General features: G+C 36.8%; 1 protein-coding gene across 2 annotated transcripts in view; it reads left to right on the top strand.

Moving 5' to 3' along the window:
• Positions 1-21,389, top strand: part of LOC130596793 (connector enhancer of kinase suppressor of ras 2-like) — a 187,442-nt gene that overhangs the window by 114,663 nt on the left and 51,390 nt on the right. For both annotated transcript variants that reach the window (XM_057404747.1, XM_057404746.1), the window contains exons 9-11: positions 9,953-10,099; positions 19,967-20,100; positions 20,731-20,936. In XM_057404747.1, the coding sequence (XP_057260730.1) occupies positions 9,953-10,099; positions 19,967-20,100; positions 20,731-20,936 (487 nt within the window). The remainder of the gene's footprint in view (positions 1-9,952; positions 10,100-19,966; positions 20,101-20,730; positions 20,937-21,389) is intronic.

Raw genomic sequence — 21,389 nt, 5'->3', positions numbered from 1 at the left:
TCTCTTATTTCTACTTTTACCTGTTTATTGGTAAGGGAGGATCCATGCTTTCATGAAATTTATACACAGGTTAAACTATATGATGTAAAGATGCAGAAATACATTTTGTGCAGATACTTGTATGCTTCAGAGACTCTGCATCCAACAGATTTTATCTTTGTTGTTTTATCAGAGACATTTTCTTAAGATTGAAGTTTCTGTAGCTCTTTGGTAGTCCATCAAATACAAATCCCATTCAACACAACGTGATTTGAAAGAATCTGTTCTGAAGGTGATTAGATATAGTCATTTTGTATTGCCACTGTTGAAAATACTTTACTGATAAGAGAAAGTATGCATCTCTTTTAATAGATTCCAATCCTATAACTGAATACTGGTATCATTTAATCTGATTTTACTGAACTAGCCCAAAGTATTTTCTAGATGAATTCATATTTGCTCATTTAATGAGATCATTTGAGCTTTAAAACTTCTATTGATGTTCCTACAATTTGTAATAAATTGTCACCGTCGTTAATTATTCTCATTTCTGGGGAAAAATAAAAAAGTCATTTTAATTGTAGTCTACATTTGTCTGGCACAAGCTTCCAGTGTGTATTTTTATCCATTAGATTGGAGAGTGGGTTTCTCATTTAGGTATTTTCAGGATTCAATCAAATTACCTCTTCGCACTTTTTTGGTGAGCTAGGTAATTTGAGCACTTCTAGTTTGTCATCCTAATGCATGACCTTCCTCAACAACCTCTTTAAATTCCCAACTGTAATACTTTGCATATTTAGCACAGAGTTACAGAACTCTCCAGTGAAAGCATTCATTCATGGTTAGGGTGGTACTCCTGTGCTAAAATAGTACCAGGGAAACTACATTAATGTAGCCATTACCAACTAGCTGTTTATTCTTCCTTACAGGTTTGTGTTCATTTTTCATTTATACATGTGCAAAAATGAAACTGAGACCACTTTTACTTGTTTTTTTTTTTTTCTCCTTTAAAACCAAAACTTGTAATTCCAGTTTGAACTCTTTCCATTAGGAAGCCCATTTTAACAGAAGAATCTGTGAGAGGACTAAGCTCTTAAACAGGTTTAAGAAGATGTAACTTGGAAATAGTTGTACTGTCCCTGCATTTGAGCGGAGTCAGCACAGATAACAGCATTTCTAATCCTGGAAGCACTTCTCTGGGGCTGCATGGCTATAGCAGAGGATTAAGTGTGCTGACAGTGTCAGTCCCATTGAATTGCTGGATGTATGGAGTGAAGCATTTTGGAATTTATGTGATGAGAACAACTTAGCTGTATGTTTTCCAGATTATTACCTCCAATTAATATAATCATGGAATCATAGAATCATAGATTAATTAGGGTTGGAAAGGACCTTAAGATCATCTAGTTCCAACTCCCACCTCACACTAAACCATGTCATCCAAGGCTCTGTCCAGCCTGGCCTTGAACACTGCCAGGGATGGAGCATTCGCAACTTCCACTTTCTTTAAAGCCTTATTTGTATTGAGTAAGAAATATCAGATAGCCAGGAGGTAGCTATATTCATTTTTTTTTCTGAAACCATGTATATTAACAAATATATTAAAAATATTAACAAACTAAGACCACTTGCTTTGCAAATAACTTTTCAATGTAGTTGAGAGTTAGAAAAAAATAAGGAAAAGAGTTCAGAATGTATCAAAGGAAAGCAGCTTACGAATTATACAATGCAACCATTGCAAGAGTTAGAGATAAAAGACTTAAAATGTGGAATCTGGTCTGACCAAGAAACACTTTGTAATACAATTAAAAAGATCAAAGAAAAAAATAATAGTACTTTAAGCAAGAAATTAATTAAATCAAGCGATTCACCACTGGCTGTTAAGATCATTTAATCATGATCCAATTTCCTTATTTGCTTTTCTGCTTCTTGTTCTTGCTTATTAGATTTTAGTAAAACAGCATAAGAAACTTTAAAAATAAGTTATACATTCCAAATTACTGCCATACTATTTTCTCCCTACAGTAACAACAGGCAGTAGTTCTGCCTTTTGTAGATTTTTACTTTCTCTCTCATAAAATTATAAAAAAGTGCTGAAGATGCCACTGTACGTTTCTTTGCAAAATTAATAATGACACTTTAGGTTCTGTGGATGCTATATTTTCTGCTGCTTAGCTGAAATAGTGAATTTCATAGGTTTTTGAAGATAAATTTATACACAGAACATAACTCTTTAATCAGAGAATTGAGACTGTAATGCAGTTAAAATAGTTTAAAATTAAAGCTAAGATAGTCACTAGCCAAGAAACACTTGTTTCAATTTTCCATAACTTGGATAGTGTTGAGCATAGAACAAAGAGAAGAAAACCAGTCATAACAAATGTATAGGCATATGCATACTCAAAATGTAAGCAAAGTTGGATAACTTAATCCAAAATCATCCACATCTGAGTTTATTGAAGATACTGAAGCTTTATATTGCAAGTCCCTAAGCACAGACTTTTTAATGAATAGTCTGCTTTAGGATAATATTGTATGCTGGGGAAATTTAATAAGGCAACACTTGCTAGTCAATACTTCGCAAGATTTTTAGGTAGCTTAGAGAGGAAAGGATAACTAATGACATGAAGGAAAATGCATGTGAAGTGAAATGCAGCATCAATTCATGAAAATTAAATAGTGCTAATGTTCCACCTTTGACAGTTTTTCAGACATAAGAAATATTGCAGATCCAAACAAGTATTGATCTAGCTGCCTGACCATCTGTAAAAAATCTGATCTACTTCTGTATAGAAAAGTGTTTGATAACCTGGGGAAAACTGACTTGAATTTTTTTTTTTTTAAATTAGAATTTGAAGGTCATTTAATAGGACAGAGAGCAATAATAACGGTTTTACTAATGCCTGTTGAAAGCTCAATGTTACTCAGGAGCAACTGGCAAGACTCCAGAAGTCAGAATGTAGTAATTAATCCCATATCAGCTGAGCACCATAGAGGTGATGTGACTGAAAATGGTAAGATGAACCTGGAATTAATCAGGAAGAGGTTTCCAGGAGAAACAGTTTTAATGCCATCATCTTGACAATGGTAATATCTTGTCTCAAATACAATGTGATGTTCAGGTCATTTATAGTCATTAAAAGTGTGAAGTTAAATATGAACATTTGTCCTGGGTTCAGCAGTAGCAGTCATTTTTCTCCTTCTTGGTAGCTGGTGCAGTGCTGAACCCAGGACAGCATTAAAAAAAATAATGGGTAAAAAAGAAATGTATCCTCTGTCTCATATGAAAATAATTTTTTTCAGGATTTCAGTTCAGTTAACCCAGCAGCAAAGCCTGAGACAGAATTCCTCTTTCTTTACAGACAGAGGCTATAAAGACCAGGTATAAACCAATCTTGTGCCACAACAAGTGTTCATACAAATACCTGTAAATCTGTAAATTCAAAGAGGGCTGCCAAGGATTGTGATGTAATCCTTTCCATCAGTTCTTCTATTATACTTGCCTGCAGCTATGCAGAAGAGCAAACAAATGGATGTAGTAGCCTAGAAGGGTTCTTCTGGTTCTAACACCTTTGCTTCGCTGTGTAACATGTTTCTTATGTTATCTTAAAATAGCTGGGTTTATTTTTTAACTAATGGACTTGCAATTTCATACTTGATAAGGTTATTCTTTGCAATTATGTATGCTATGGTTCCAGTGCTTAAGGGGAGCTTATAAGAAAGATGGAGACAGACTGCATAGCAGAGCCCATTCTGATAGGACAAGGGGCAAGGGTTTTAAATTAGAAGATGGGAGATTCATACTGGATATAAGGAAAAAATTTTTATGATGAGGGTGTTGAGGCACTGGCACAGAGAGGTGGTGGATGCCCCATCCATGGAAACACTCAGTGCCAGGCTGGATGGGGCTCTCAGCAGCCTGATCCAGTTGAAGATGTCTCTGCATATTGGAGGGGAGTTGGATCACACGACCTTTAAAGGTCCCTTCCAACCCAAACTGTTCCATGATTCTAAATACATGATCAGCAGACTAATAGCCGTTCATAGTGTTCATTGTCAGATTACATACTTTAAGTGTGTCAGGAGCCCTGGCACAGTGAAATAATTTCAGTACTTACTTATTTGCATTAAGCTATCTATTGAATTAATAGCCTCGGTATATGTTTGCTGAATTGTAAATTTGAGAGCTCATTTTAGATGGAGGTAGACCTCTAAATGTAGCGCCAGGTCACACCATATGTCTTTCAGCACACTGTGTGTTGTGAAATACAAGTAGGAAAAGGAATGACAAAATATGTCACAAGAATTACAACTTCTTCCCCCAAAAGATGTCATTCTGTTTCCAAACAGATTGTCACATGTTACTTATTCTCAGGCTTCTGCCTTTTAAAAAGGCTTAGTAATGCATAACTTCCAGTAGCAGACACTGCATCTTCTTGTACTCTTGCAGTATTTCTCCATTAGTTAATGAAAAATACTATGCAGAATAATTGAAGAACATTTGGGTTTCCATCATCAAATATTGTTTGCAACAGTGAGGATATTAAGGAGTGAATTAACTACAGGTGTTAATAATGAACTTCCCATTCAGTGACAGAAAGTAGTCTTCTGATCTTCTTGCATATTTTTGTCTAATAATAATTTCTGATTTCCATGTTAATCAAGCCAATTCCCTAATGAGGCAAAAGTGAAATGTAGACTTCAAATATGAAAGGATAGTCTATTTCCTTAACAAAAAGTTGAGTTTACACAAGCCTTGTCTTTCTTTTTTTTGATGTAAATATGAGGAGAGGTCGTACTCTTGGGGTTCAAGTAAGTATCCAGATGGCTTTGGTTATGTATTTGAAGAGCCTTGAGGGGAAACATCTGTCCTGGTTCATGTAAGGGTTACTGCAGTCAAAGCAGAATTACTTGTTTTCAGGTGGTGTGCAGTATAGTATGTTGTAAATTTTTAGAAATAATTCTGTACAATTGATTTCCAGATTAAATGCCTAAAAGGGAAGTCTTAAATTCCTGTTTAGTTATAGCTCCGGATCCTAGGTAACATTAAAGCTGGTATATGGTGCGGTGAGTAGAATATGCACAAGTTTCACAAGCAAGGTGTAACCTGCCTTGCTTCTGTGAGGCACAGTCTGTGTTTTTGTATTTCTTACGACTTTTTCATTCTTGAGAGACCTGATAGATGCTTGTGGTTTGATAAGGCAGTGAAGGAACTGTGGAACTGTGCTTCTGCTTTATTCCCGGAATTTTCAGATAAAGGAATATAGTTATTCTATCCACTGCGCACTCCTAGTTCCGTTATTTGAGCTGTGTCTTCTACATTTGTACCATAACAAGTTTATAATGTGTTTGGAAGAAATTGGTGTGGAGGTGATTAACTGTTGTGGTGGTTTTGACCACTGGAGTCCTTTGATAAGCACCAACATGTTCAACAGTCCACCTTGTTTTTCAGTTCCTTCTAATAGACGAAGATATCACTCACTTAAAGCCCATGAAGTCATCCACAAACTCACCAGTTTGTGTTTTCTTCAGTCTTTTTTTGTGTGCCTGTAGCATTAAGGATTTTTTTGATTTTTTTGTATTACTTTGGTTTTTATACCCATCGTCACTGAGTCATCACAGGCCAGGTAGCCTTTATCTTAAAAGAGGAGGAAAGATGCTTGTCCAGCATGAACAGGGTTTGGGTTTATAAAAATGCCCAAATCCCTATTGCTGGTAGCATGCATTCCAAATCCAATCCATCCATATCTACATGAGAAGGAACAAAGTCACTCTATGGAGACTCTAAAGAAGATGTTGGAGAGCTAAGAAACAAACTAGTTCATTGTCAGTTCAGGAAAGTTAGTTGTATTTTTCTAAGCATATTAATTATGCTGTCCCAGCTACAAAATTATCAGGTTTAGGTATGCAAAATTCCTACAGCATTGTGGACATTTAAATCATACTTTTATGGTGAAGAAGTTTAGCGTTGTAGGGAATAATGTTTTCAGAACTATTATTTTTTTTAAGTTACTATAGTTTACAGTTTCCACTAATTCTCTAGCTTGTGCCATCAATGAAAAAACTAACAAATCCTTTAACTTAGAGAGTAGTACATGTTTTTTTTCCCTAGAGTCCTTCTTTCCACACTGAGGATGTACAAATCAACAAAAAATATTGATAAGAGCAATTCCAAGTATAAACCACCAAAATCTTAAGCTTCTGCCTGGCTCTTACCATTTCCAGTGAATTGTGTTGCATTCTTCAAGGTTTCCTCCATATTCGGCATCTAAACAAAACAAAGCTGAAGTTAAAAATCAGTTGGTTTAAGCTATTAAGTATCTACAAACTCTGTATCGCTGTAGTAGCAGTTCTTATTGGTGGCACCTGACTGTCTTTTGTATGTTGAGTTATGAAGTAAGACTGCAGTAGGCATGTGGCTTTCCACATTCTAGGTGTTGTAGATTACAAAAAGATCAAAACTGGTGCAATGAATTTCAATATGCAAACATGTTTAGCAGAGAGCAGTGCACCATGACTACAGCTTTACTGTGCTGTGCAAATAGGACATAATAATCTTCTAAATTTGTTGTTTTGAATGTAACGGGTATCATAATTGCTCTGATTTAATTTATTCAGGAAAATACAGAAGGTATCACATTAGTCTTTTTCCTTCATTAGTCTAATTTTAACATTAACTTTTATTACTGAGTGAAATATCTTAACCCATATTGTAGAATCTGATTAACAATGTGTGTGCTAAAAATCTTACAGGAGCAAAAAGCCCTTTTGCTGAATATATCTTAGAGTAGCTAGAAGCTAGTAATTGCTATTAGAAACTGATTCTTTAAGAATAAATGCCAAAATCTGTCTCAAGGACTGGTTTTAAAGCAGGACTTTTAATTCACTGTAATGACTTCTATTTTTTCAAAGATATTTTTAGTAATACAATTTATAATAACATGTCCAAACTCCTAAGAGCATTTTATCATCGCCTAGTAGTAATGACTGCAGACTGTTCTCTTATAGATCTTGGTATTTAATGGTTTTGTCATTAAGGTTCTTATTGGAATAATTTATCATTAACTTAATTATTTATCATTCTTTTCTAAAAGAAGCTCATGGAACTCTGAAGATTTCCGCATTCTTACAATTACATCCAAAAATTACATCAATCTTATAAAAATCAAAAATAGTTCATTTTTAATTCTATGATTGAGTAAGATAGATAGATAGATATAGCCTCTGCCACTTTATAAGCAAAGCACAAACTAGAAGGGTTTGTTTGGAATGCAAGTTGACAAGTTGTTTGGCTGTGGCCTGCTTGTAATTACAACCATTTTCTGGTTTCCCGTGGCCAGTGCATTTTTAGAAAGTGTTCGATCGAACAGCAACATTAAAAACAGTATACTAAAAAAAGCTAATAAAATCCTTTGCAGAATTACAGCATATACTGCAGTTCTTTCTGAGCCAAATGTTCATGCTGGGGAGCCTGACTTTGGCCCACTGTGAAGACAGGCTAGAGCCTTACAGTTTATATCTTAGCTTCCCTTCAGCCCTTATAAGAGGATTTTAATTTAAATCTCTTCAAGGTTACCTTTACTATTTTCCCTCCACCCTTGTGTGTAATTAGATGTTATCTTCCTCTAAGATAAAGTCATTGCAAACTATCCCTGTTACAGTGCAGTGATGTATGCTGACTTCTCTGGTTCTGAGCACCTAAGTCTTTTTTCATCTTCCCTTGTTTTTTGATAGCAGTGAGCATACACACTTAGGCCAGAAGGGCAAGTCTGATTAAAACATTATAGTGAAGTTCCACACACAGGTCAAACTAAAAAGCCTAGCAAATACAACTGCAGTTAATGCTTGCATAATACAAGAGCAATAAAACAGCAGTACAGTTACAGTATTCCCTAAGGTTTTCATTCTTCACTCCCAGGCTGCTTCAGTTTGGCCTCAAGTAAGGTTGTGTTTGGAGAAGTGCTGTATGAACCCAGCATTCCAATTCCTATTTGTTACAGGTCTACTTGACACTAGGCTTAAGACTTGTGATAGTTATAACATTTATGACAGGTGTTTACTGTGGTCATTTATTAGTACTGTAAAACTCTGCCATGTTTGGAGCAGAAAATGGAGGTAAGAGTTTAATACAGGCACTTTTAGAGGTGCTGGGGGCTCAGCTTTTCTGTGAAAGAGACTGGCTTTTGAAAAAACATCCTGTGCATAGTGCTCTGTTTAGCAGAACCGTGCGTAGAGAACACCAGTCTTCAAATTAACACCTGACTCAAGTAATGTTTGATAAAGGATGCAATATTTAAAAGGGTAAGTGAAGAGTCTATCCTGCATCTATTCATTTTCCTTCCTGGCAAATCTGGAAATCACATATGAACTGGAGAAGATGTGAATAAGTAAAGCTAGCAATATTCTCCAAAACCTCTCTTTAAACATGCATGCCTTGCTTTTTCCTAGAGCTGAATGTGAACCAGTAACCTAATTGTCACTTGCAAGTGGTTACTTTTTCCAGTAATTCCTTTCTAGTTAGGCTTGTTCTTGTAACTTGAGTTGCTTCAGCAAGATCCTTTGTGTACTGCCTGAAAATAATAAGATGAGAGTAAATGGAGGCAATAGTTTAGCCCTGGGCACCCAGAGCTAAGATTAGGTGTGAGTAACTAAGAGTCTTCTTTAGACATCATACCATTTTCCAGGTGCCAGTGGAAGAGAGACTAATTTCAAACTTTGTGATGTAGTTCTGGTCATCTAGATCAGGTTGTAAGTATATTGACCAAAACTTCAAGCTTTAGAAGTGAATGTTAGCAAATCCTATAAGTGTTGCAATGGATTTGTCTATCATTACTAATTTGGGTGCTGCAAAAGATTTATTATTTTTTTTTAGACTGTCATATTAAAGGAACTTCCTGTTGCTCAGGAAATTGTGCAGATCAACTTTAATGATAATTCCCTGTGGAGTGCTAAGCAGTAGGATTTTCTCATTTTATTCATAGCGAGCAAACTAATGCATCAGTTGCATATAGAAAGGGCAAAAGGACTGCTGAGCGGAGCCAAATTTATTCTCTTTTTTAAACTCGTACAATTGCAGTAATTTCAATGCCGTAACATGGCAGATTGGCTGAGGTTTGGAAAAATGTGGATTTTTCCCAATTTCACTTTCGGTTCTGAATTTACATCTCTGACTGGTTTGATACCCTTTTTGTTGCCGTTTTCTGGTTCTCGTATGCCTGGGGAAATATGGATAGAAATTCAGCAGCACTTAAACGTGTAAGAAAGTACTTTTATCATTAACATCTTTATGTACTGTCATTTATATTATTTTTCAGTTTTAAAATCTCTTCAACCATTCAGGATAACATATTGTAAACATCTATTTAAAAAAAAAACATAAAAATACATTTTCTGTTTTCACATATCAACAGTTCACAGTAAATTCATATTTAAATATTCAAGAAAATTAGGAAATATGTCTAAGTAGCTTTTTGTTAGCAGCACATATAAAATCCTTCCAGTACTAGCTATCTTCTTTCCTTATAGCTTTGTTTACAACTTACAGAAACTCAAATTACTCAGCTCTATCAAGGGGTCTATAGATAAATCAAATAAATGATCATTTCTCTTCAGTTAGGATCTTAAAGCTGTTACATATATGTTACATATGTTGCTATAGCATAGTTTGTCTTCCTCCTCAGCAGTGAGCTGTTTCAGTATCCAGGCTGAAATTATTTCATGACTCCTAGTCTTCATTTGACATAAAATGTATAATGATCTCACAGATTATTAAGAAGGAAATGGTGTTCATTGAGAGAAACTAAAAAAAAAATACAGTTTCAGCAGCATCATTTCAGTCCAACAGAAGTAATCAGACAGTTTATAAAAACTGCTTATGTCTGCAGAGCTGTAATAGACCTTTTTGGTTAGTAGAAGACTTTCTTCACATTTAAACAGAAAGCTTACAAAATTCAATTATGGAATTTATCCGTAGGTTGGCTGGCAGTTAAAGAACCTAGTAAATGCGTTGTGGGAAGACCCAAATGGAGTGATTTTAACCTTGAAAAAACGTCCTCAGAATACCCTGGTTTCTGCTCCTGCCCTTCTGAAGAATGTGAGGTGGAAACCTCTTGCACTTCAGGTAAGAAGGCTGCTGCAATGCTCATGTCATGGGAAAACCTTCACTCAAGAGAAAACACTAGAATTTTTACTTCCAGTGAAAGGGACAGGAGCCTCTAAAAAGTCCTAAATTCCTCCAAAGTAGGTGCTGAGATAAGTATGTGTGTCAATACTGCATGTGTCAATAAGGTTGTTTTGTTGGGAGCCACAGGAATTCACAGAAGAGAGAATGTTTGCAGACAATGCTACTGAAGAAGAAGGCTGCCTAAGGTTCTGTAGCTTGCTTTGACTGGCACTGGCAACGTTTCTCTCTGTTTCCATTATTTCACAGTCTGTCAAAAGTACTTGTTTGTAATCAGGTGTGCCAGACCTTTTAAATGTCAGGAAAAGTCTGCTTCTGTTCCACATCTCTCATCAAGCTTGAGTTTTTGGTAGCAGTGCTGATAGAACCTCTAATATTTCTTGCATGCTTCTTCCTTGAAAATCTGTTGTCAAAAAAATCAACTGTGAACATCACAGCTGGTTCTTCCTACAGCATCAACATGTAGGAAAAACTGACCATAAAAAGACTGAACCCAAAATGTCATTAAAGTTTTTGAGTAAGTTAGTAAGTGTGCATGTTTATCTTTAACACTGTATAACATTCTGTAATAACTTTATGCACTTTCACGAGGAGGGAGCTTCGGAGTGGCTTTGTTTGCATCACATAATGCATGAATGTGTTTCTGAATAATTTTTCAATTAATGAAACAGAGCAAACCCTTCAAGCTTAACCAGGCAAATTTCCTTCCTGCCTGGCACTTCCTGAATCTTTCATTACTCAAATTGCCTAAATCCCATACAGCGGCTTCACTCAACGAGTTTGTGTAATCCTTGCAGCGCAGGAGTGCTGACACTTGGATTTAGTGCCATCTTTTCTTTCTGTGTGGCTACCTCCGGGGGAGAGGAAAAGGGCATGGTGACACCCAGAGGAGAATCGGGACTGCTCGGGTTTTTCTGTCACAAGGGCACAGGAAAAACACTCTTTGCTCTATTGACATGCTCGTGAATCTACTCGTGTCCTGCGTTCAGCAGTAGCAGTCATTTTTCTCCTTCTTAGTAGCTGGTGCAGTGCTGTGGTTTTGACTTTCAGCCTGGGAGCAGTGCTGATAACACCGATGGTTTTAGTTGTTGCTCAGTAATGTTTACTCTGACCAAGGACTTTCTGAGTCTTATGATCTGCCAGGGAGGAGGGGAAGCCAGGAGGAAGCAGAGACAGGACACCTGACCCAAACTGACCAAAGAGATATCCATACCACAGCACATCATGCCCACTATATAAACTGGAGGCAGTTACCCAGAAGGGCTGGATTACTGCTCAAGTTGGGCTGAGTATTGGTCAGCAGGTGGTGAGGTGTTGTATTCTCTTCTCTTGTTATTTCCCTTATCATTATTATTATTGGTGGTAGCAGCAGTGGTTTGTGTTATACCTTAGTTACTGGACTGTTCTTACATCAACCTGTGTGAGTTGCATTCTTTTGATTCTCCTCCACATCCTTCCAGGAGCTGGGGGGGAGCAAGAAGGGGGGAGTGAGCAGGCGGCTGCGTGGTTCTGGGTCGCCAGCTGGGCTTAAACCACAACAGTTCTTTGTGGCGCCCAACGTGGGGCATGAAGGGTTGAGATAACGACAGATCTGACCAGAGTGTGTCTAATCGCATTTGTGATATAAGCATTTATTGTTTCAGAGTAATAGTCATCACAATGCTGATTTATTGGCTCTCAAAGTTGTTGCTCTTGATCTCAGAATTTCAGCATGTAATACCTTACTTACAGCTGGTATTTGCTGTGTTAGTGTTTATCGGCTGGAGGGCTTGGGCTAAGGTTCTTGTTTCACTGTACTTTATCATAATGACTTGTAATACAATAGACTCATTGATCATGAAACTGATCTGACTTGCGTTCCCAGTGTGGTCACCACCTCTATACTTTGGGAGGTATATAACAGAAGTGTTTAGCAATTACACATCTTTTTTCCCCTCCTTGGATGGTCAACCTATGAAGGAGACATTCTCTTATGTTCCCAGCCCCCACCCCCACCAGATGATTTACAGCATCATTTGAGAGTTCTGAAGGTTTTGAATTGCCTTTGGGTACCCTTAAGACCTGCCTGCTGATTGTGATGGGGATCAGCATGTTGGCACATACGCAGAGTGTGTTTTACCCACAACCATTTCATCTGATCTCAAAAGTTAAGCAGAGTCGGGTTTGGGTCTTGTCTAGGGTTAGAAGACAATATAGGAGGACCAAGAGATTTTCCCCGAGGCTGGACAGTCATGAGTGGCAGGGTGTGTGGGACAGTACGGGCAAGTATCTAGGCCAGTGGGCCCCTCCAGTGCTTTGGAACTTCACCATGGAACAAGTGCAAAATCCAGAAAAACTAGTAAAACACTCAAATGAGGTGTGTTGTCATGCTGGTCATAGCAGAGAGGGACAAATCATGGCAACATACTGGGGCTTGGCCTATGATTACAAAGCCCTGCTCAACACTGTCCAGCACCTTCAAAAGGAAGAAAATGTCTCCGGATCCGATTGCAAAGCAACAGACAGCACAGCTACTCCAACTCCAAATACAGCAGCTACACCAACCCTAGTGACAAGTACAGCAGCTACTCAAACTCTGACTACAGCAGATAATGCAGCTGCTCCAGCTCAAGCACAGCACCTACACCAACCCCAGTGACAAGTACAGCAGCTGCCCAAACCCCAAGAACAGATACTGCAGCCACTCCAACCACAGTGAGAATCACTGCAGCTAAACCAGAGGAACAATTCGTGCCAATACTGGTTGCCGCTGTATGCAAGGGGAAAAGCAAAAAAGAGGCAAGAAGGATGAAGAAAGGTGAAGAAACAATGCACTTACTACATGGGACAGCATCTGATCAGGAGTGATTATTATGTGAATCAGAGGAAGAAGAAGAGGCGACTTCTCGACCCCAGACCTCAACCAAGCTACAAAATATGCAAAAATATTTTTACCCATCAACCAGGGGAGCACATCATCACCATGGTCTTGTCTGTCTCCAAATGCCCTTGCTCATGAGCCAGGGCCTCCAGCTCTGTCCAGACCAGCTCAGGCACCACCCAGTCTGGGAAGTCTGCCACCTCCCTCCTTGCCAGGACCAGACCAGAGACATCCTTCCACACCTTGCACCCTTTAGGATACTTAAAAAAGCCTTCCACTTTCACTGTCAGAATCTGCACCATGATTTTACACAGCCACTTAGGATCTAAAAATTATAGATCTCTCAGCTGCAGTGCTGGGACTTGAAAATAGTACACCTGGTTCATTCAGAAAGTGAATTGCATGAGGGAGCTCATTTTCATCCAGCTGTAACTGGCTTTCTTGTACCAGTTCCAGTAAGCATTTCTGATCGATCACAGGAAATTCAATTGGAACATTTTTACTTTCCAGCAAAATTCTCTTCTTCAGCTCCAGGTAGCTCAGGAATTAACTGACCAACCACTGATTGATCTCTGATCTTGAAGTGAAGACTCTCCTTTATTCTGATTTTCCAAAATCTGATTCTTCAGTAGCATTCACAAAGTGATAATCTTGGATTGCTGGGAAGCCTTGCTTATTCAACAGTTCTCTAGTAATTTTACTCATGCAGGCCTTACATTGTATTTCATCAGAAGCTTAAAGTGCTGTGACAGGTAGATCTTAGGAAACTTGCTCTTCTTTAAAAGGAATTTTTCCACATCTGAACGCTTTACAATTCCTTTAACTTCATATGAAGCCTCCAGGAGCAGCAAAATGGAAACTGCGTTTGCAACAGGGCTTCTGTAGAGATCCTCTCTTTATTACGTTAAAGAATCATCATTCACAAGCAGCACTAGTTCTGGAAGTTTTGTCAGTGTGAAAACAATGTGTACTGTATACATGGCACTTCCCATGAACCATAGAATCATAGAATAGTTAGGGTTGGAAAGGACCTTAAGATCAAGTTCCAAACCCCCTGCCATGGGCAGGGACACCTCCCACTAAACCATATCACCCAAGGCCTCATCCAACCTGGTCTTGAACACTGCCAGGGATGGAGCATTCACAACCTCCCTGGGCAGCCTCACCGGTGCCCTCCAGCACCTCACCACCCTAACAAGAAAGAATTTCCTCCTTATAAACTTCCCCTGTTTAAACATGCTGATCTTTACTGTGGTGGCCAGATAAGAGACAGTACACAAAGCTATTTTTGTGTAATTATCTACAGTTTCTATTTCTGTGATGTGTCCCCTCCTGATGACCCAGAACACAAGAGCCCATGAGGATAAAGGGTGCTTTAAGTGTCACATCGCTAGAATATGTTTCTTCTGAATTGGAGAACAATGCATTGAAGAATTGAAATTAAAAAAATACATCATTTTGGAGAATCTAAAAAGCATTGCCAATGGTACTTCTTAACAGTAGATTTTGTAATATGTTGAAAACCAACTTTGGGTCATCTTGAGCATCTTTAGGTCTTCTTTAGCCTTCGTGCCACAGAGGCAAGCTCAAGTATTAGGACCTGGATGTATTTCAAGATACAAAGTTTGCTTTTGCCTGTTTTCTGCAGGTCTCACCTGGATCTGGTATTATTTGTTATTGTCATTAATGACTTGGAACTAGCATGATTAAATTTCAAGATGATACTAGAGCTTCTGTTTCCTGGACAGCTGACATAACAGCTTGATGCTGCTGGAAAGCAATGATCTCACTTCCCTCTCCCTGTTCTTGGCAGCAGAATGCCCTCGCCTTTGTTTGACTTTGGCATTTTTTAGACTGTAGATCAGTTTAATTTGTTGAATTTTTAGGAACGCTTCTGGGTTTATTTATTTGTTTTTATGGAGTTTTCTATCATTAATGGATTAAATTGGTTCTCACAGTGCAGACACTGTCAGAGGCTGTTGACAGAAATAAGCAGTATACATTCAGCATAGGCAGAAGGTTTTATACTGAGACAAAAGTAAGCAGCTGTATGAATGTAGGAGATGGAATGACCAGTTTAAGCAACAGTCTATAGAAAAAGAGGCCAGAAATAGTATTTCATAACTCCATTTAGTATGCAGTGGGAATTTTTTAAGAAAACGGTGTTTTCTATTCTTGCTCAAGGCACTCACAGGTGTTACTGGTATTCTTTCCACAATAATTATGTTTAAAATTGTACCACACAGTTAATTTATGAATTATTAATGATACACAATCTATGAATCCTTATAAAATTTATTTCTGCTCTCACAGTATTCCTTTGCTGCATATAGTTTCCCTTGATGCTTAATTAACAACAGCAGAATGTTAACATGTTTTGTGCTACAATTAGCTTTCAGTAAGGCATGTCAGTAGATACCATTTTCTCCTTTTGCCTCTAGTTGGCATTATGTGATATTAGGACACTCTTTTAATTTTAAAACTCTTTGATTACCTTCCCACTCGATATAAAATGGTTCTTCCATCTGCAATGGCAAATGCTGCTCTGTTTTTTATAAAAGTGAGCACACCAGCCACTTCAATCAAATAAAATACAACATTTATTGCATTTTTTCTTTTTATTTGCAGAATCTTTCAAAGTGGATTACTACTACTTGATCCAGATTATTGCACTTCTTATTATTTAACTTGAGAGATAGAATCTGTCAGCTGATATGACTAGTAAAGCTTATGTCAACAGTGACAATTTATTAGAAATGTATGTTATGTTCTGCATCTTTATAAGTACCTTCAGAATGATTCCAGCTAAACAGCTCATTTCAGATTTTGAAAACCATGTGAATTTGGAGAGTTCTTGCTTTGTACAAAGATAAATTCTACAGCATTATGAGAACAGACACTTGTAGAGTGAAAAAAGGAAAATAGCAGGTTTGGTGTATACCACTCAACTCAGTTTTCAGTTCATAGTTCAGGTACTGTACCCTTATAGAATTGCTTAGATGAATTCTGAAATTATGTGCTGCCCATATACTTTATTATATCAGTGAGAAAAAAAAAGGGCAAGGAGAATCTTGTAGCATAAAGAAAATGCAGCAAGTAATAAAGTTGTGTCCTGTTCTCTAAATGTCTTGAAGAGATGCCAAATCATCATTTCCTTTTCATCTTAATGCCACTAATGCTTTTATTGACTTCTGTCATAATAATAAATATTTCATTGTATCCTCTTGCTCTGAGGACAAAAATTATCATCTACACATAAAAAAAAAAAAAGTAAAGTTCATATTTCAAATTTCAAAATCCACAAGACTTGAAAGCACCATGAACGTACCTGCAATCTTACAGCACAGCTATACCAACTTACCAGTACGCAGGAAATGCTCCACAGTATTGAGAGTTCTGTTTCTTATTGTGAGTAGTATTTGTATTGTTGAACACTAATATTATTTTTTATAGAAGCTTGTCTTATTAGTCAGCTGTATCACTGGCATGAATTAATCTATTCTGACAAAAATGACACGCTGTAGGAATGTATAGGGTGATACGCAGTTACAAAGCCCCATTTTCCCTTACCGCAGGCAACCCATGTAGAAGAGTGACACCTGTGTGTTTTCTGTGAATTCACCCATCAGGGGAATTCTGGGGATTGAGTTTATTCCTTCAAGGGAGGAAGCAGAGACTCAGTACCCCAACCTTAATCTTCATACCCCCTCAAAAGGTAAGGGATGTCCATATTCAAGCTTCCTGTTGCTGTACCACCAGGCTTTACCAGCTTCCTGCATCCTGTCCTCTTGGTTTTTGCAGGATATATGGGATCTTGTTTGTTGTTTTGAACAGCACTTTCAAAAGAGATACGATATTTAATTTCCCCCATATTTGCAAAGTTCCCTCAGAGTTACAGCAATGCATTTTGTTTCTGAAAGTGTCTGAAAATTTCCTCTTCGGCAGACAATTGCTTATTTCTGATAAGTGTTGAATTTACCATTTGTCTTTCCTTTTTATTATATTTCAGCAATGCTTAATTATTTTTCTAATAATTACCTATTCTCATGAAAAAAATTGAATAACAAGAGTAGATACCTAAAGTGTCACTTTTCAGAAGTCCCTTATTAATATGGTTTTCTTGCAATTTTTTTCATTTCTGCTTCTATTTGCACACACTTCTCAAACTCGTGTTTTAATAATATTGTAAGACCCCTGTGCTATTTTGCAGATACTTAAACCACTGAAATTCCATGTCTGATATCACAGATGTACCTAGAGCTCAGAGTGCAGGTACGCGTCTTTGCTACCTTCATTCTGAGCTCCAGATCATAGAACAACCAAATTAGTTGGAATAATCTGAGTGATAATAAAGGAGAAGAAACAGGGTGCTCTCTTCTATTTGTTAAAGATTCCCAGGCCAGCTGAGTGAAGATTTCTTGTCAGCAAGCAGCAGAATCACTCAATACAGTGTATTTGAAGTGGACACATCCTGTGAGAAAGTGATAGAAACAGGCCCTGTTCCAAAGACATAATGGCCCACAAATTCTTGGAAAGCATCAAGAGAGGTATTTTTCATACAGAATGTAGAGAACATAAACCCGAGAGGGAGAAGGCAGGATAAAACTTACTGAGAACAGTCACAAGTCAGTGTATTTTCTTAAAAACTTACAGCCCTTTTACATGGAAAGTGAACTCCAAGAACGCATATTTCTGTAAACTCAGCAGACAAGCTCTTACAGTACACCAATGGAAAAGGCAAGAAGAGCTGGGGTTTGTTTTATTGTGTTGAGTGGGGCCACTCTTTGACCGTTATTTTTCAAACATATTTATTGTGAAATTGAGGGATGGATGAATTATAGTAACATTCAAAAAACAAGAAGTATAATGCTTGTCTTCAGAAAGTGGAAATGTAAGAGCCAGAGAATTCTAAGTCGGTCACTTAGTATGCACAAACAGTTCATGAGCACTTGGAAGATAACAGATAAGTAAAATCAGTATGAATTTATTATGAAGAAATCATTAAACAGATTTAAAACTCTCATGTGAGCAGTTACCTGGCCTGGTGGATAGGACAGAACCTGTATATCTTACCCTGATATTAATACCTTTTCTTATGACATCCTCATAAGTATGGCATAGAGAATTCAGGACTAGATGGAATTGAGATTAAATAGGTGGAAAACTACTTGATGGTACCTTGCCTAGCGAATAGCTATTAATGGTTTGCTATGAAATAAATATATCCTTTAATATTCAATAGATAGGTTGTACACCTGTTTTCCCAACACGCTCCATGTTTTCCCAACACCTTGAAGGATCTGCTTACTAACTTTCTGACCCAAGAGGGCACTTGGTATTTAAAAATTGGAAAATTATAGTTTGAAAAACTAGAAAAAAGCTCTAAAAATGTAATGAAATGAAAGAGGGGCAAATGTAACTTATTCTTTGACTATTTCTACTTGGAAATAATGAACTGAAGTTTTAAAGAACGTAGCAATGGAATAATATGGCAATAATTCCAAATAATGTGAAAATTACAGTAAAGAAAAAGCTGAATGTCATCTTGGAAGGAGCTTGCCTTGCTGAGAGATATAAATAGGAATATGTACATCAGTTATTTCACTTGTGTTTCATATTCCTAATTTCTGGAGATATGAGAAAGTAAGTAGTGAATTATTCTTGTCTTTGCACATCACTTATTATCTATTTATATTGATAACATGAAAGAAACCAAAAACATTTGATTGGCATGTAAGAGGCTTAACAATAAGCATAGCAGAGTATAATTTGTCCCCCTATGCAAAATGTTAGTTTTGTGAAAAAGCATCCTTTTTTAGTGCTTAATATTGCTTTTGCTTTTTGAATCACACAAAAATAATGTCAGTGTTTTTCTTTGGAAGATAGAAAAATTTGTATTTAGAAAAAGATTATAACTGGTCTTCATAGCTTTCATCCAATTTTTAGGGTCACTGTTTCCTTTCCACCTGTACAAAACTAGCTGTGTCTATTTCAGCACAATTTTGTAATTGAATGGGAATTATTAATATTCAAAATCTAGACAGTAATACTAAATAAAAGTATTTTCTGTTTCTTTACTACAAACACAGACTGTACCTGTGTTGAAAAATATTCTTTGCATATATTTTTGTATCCTTCACAGAATATTTGGTTGTAGTCCTTATAGCCATTGACTTGAGCTTTCTTGGCATTTGAGCAAAAAACAGTGTTTAACTTTATTTAAAAAATAAAAATGCAAAAATCCCCAAAGACCCCCATACTTTATTATATTATATTATATTATATTATATTACATTTTTAATATTTATTGTTATTATTTCAATATTTATTGCTCACATTTATTACTTAGGTTACTTTTTATTTTATCGGTAGTCACAGCAGAACCTGTCTTTGTATCACAGTGGTACAATCATCACTGCTATGGATTCATAAAAAAAATAAGGAACAGTACATGACTATAAATTCTGCTTTCTTAAAAGAAATTTAGTTGTTCTGTCCTTAACAGTAAATCTTCTACTGAACCCAACATTCTGCTTCTGTATACTTTCATTCGCTGTAAGTATTCCAGAGTTCTGTAATTATTTTTGTATTAATGGCATTTGATAGTGTCTGCCCTCCTTCCCCATGTAATTGATTTTCTGCATTGATTAAAAATCTTATTCTGATTCTGAGCCTCAGATTTTTCCCATGAGATGGCTTTTACAGTAATGTCAGTGGTCTTTTATCAGTTTCTTTCATAACTAGTCTTGAACTCTGGTAAAACAGTATCTCAGCAAACATCTTTTTGGAAGAAAGTTCAGTTGAATTTGAAAAGAAGGATAATCCAAAAAAAGAGGTCAAGATTCCTGAAATGATTCACATTGACTCCATTGTGAAGAAATTTTAGCACAGAAAACATCACTAATTTATTCTTTCATGTGCCTTTTTTTTTTTCTTCCTTTTTACAGCCTGTAATTCCAACCAGTCCAACAAGCAGTTCTACAACACCAACGAGTACCATGGGCATATCCTCAAAAATGGAGAACTCCACACTCCAGGACGTTTTCATTCTGTCTCCTATGTCAGGACTTTATGGCCCCAGGTATTTACTTCCTAATTAATTTGAGGTTTTGAAAAGTAAAAGTTTACACTTGAATTTCACTGGATTAATATAAACCAGACAAAACAAAAAGCCCCAGAATGAAATTAATATTTATTAATATTAATAGTAACATTATTAAAATCAGTAGTAATTTATATTAAAATGGAATGTTTAGTAAACTTAAGCAGTGTATCATTATTTTGAGAGACTTAACTTTCATTTAGAGACACAAATTGAGCAAAACCTGTTTTTAGGCTGAAACCAAGAAAGATTTAAAGAAGTCTTTAATTGTTTAGTTTTATTTACCTTTATGTGATCACTTGAATCTTATTCTAGAGCATGCATTTCTGCAAGGGAACCCTTTGTCTCCTCATGTTATATCAATTCCTTGGGCTGCCTCTCAGGTACTAGAAAACTCCTGAATAACTATGTTTATCTTACAGGTAAAATGAAACCTAATGATGATTTCATGAATTTACATTTGTTGAATCACTTTTATGGAAGTTCTCACATAATAGCATTTCAATTATAGGACTTTTTATTTGTAGTGCCTGGGAGAGACAGTTTTATACTTTAGCTTTATCAGAAAGTGGTTACATTCTCCAGAATCTTCTGGTTTACTGTTTATAGGGATGAAATTGGAATAATGTCTTGTGATGACATCAGCAAATTTGGAAAGTCTGGGATGAAAGGCTCTGACTCTCCAAGCTATTTTCTGGAGCATGAAAGTGGGAAATACTACACCCTAATCGAGAGCGAAGGCCACCCTGTGGGCTCTGAGTATGAGAGAAGCAGAGCTACAGGAGTGCGGAGGAGAGAAAAAACACCCACTCATGGTAGGTTTGATTTCTTACATTTTTTAATTGACTGAATTTGGAGATTGTACTGTTGACACTGCAGTGCCTCAAATACCTGTCATTCTCTGTTAGACCATGACCTGTTGGCTATGAGTAAAAAACAAAAGTTTATGTGAAGGAATGATTAGTATAATTACAAGCCAACATTCATGATCAGGGCTAAGTTGTTTATAGATTTATTCTGAAGTGCATACTTAAAATTTTGAATGCTACTTAAGTTCATATTATTTGTACTGCTAGCATCTTGCTTTACTCAATTTCATTCGCAAACTCTTGGAGATTATTTTAGTTGCAGTGTTGTGGCCTGCTAAACTTCAGTGGAGGGCCTGAAAAGACTTATTGGAGTATGAAAGTATCTGTAAGATGCAAGGCCCTCCAAAATTCAGTGCTGTATTAAGCTGATATAATTACATTAGTATCCTACAGTGCGTT

The sequence above is a fragment of the Pezoporus wallicus genome, unplaced genomic scaffold, assembly GCF_028554395.1.
Source record: "Pezoporus wallicus isolate ANWC-B61680 ecotype Strahan unplaced genomic scaffold, APGP_CSIRO_Pwel_v1 contig_5104, whole genome shotgun sequence".
Classification (NCBI taxonomy): Eukaryota; Metazoa; Chordata; class Aves; order Psittaciformes; family Psittacidae; genus Pezoporus; species Pezoporus wallicus.
Note: the sequence above shows the minus strand (reverse complement) of the source record. Positions and strands in the feature narration are given on the sequence as shown.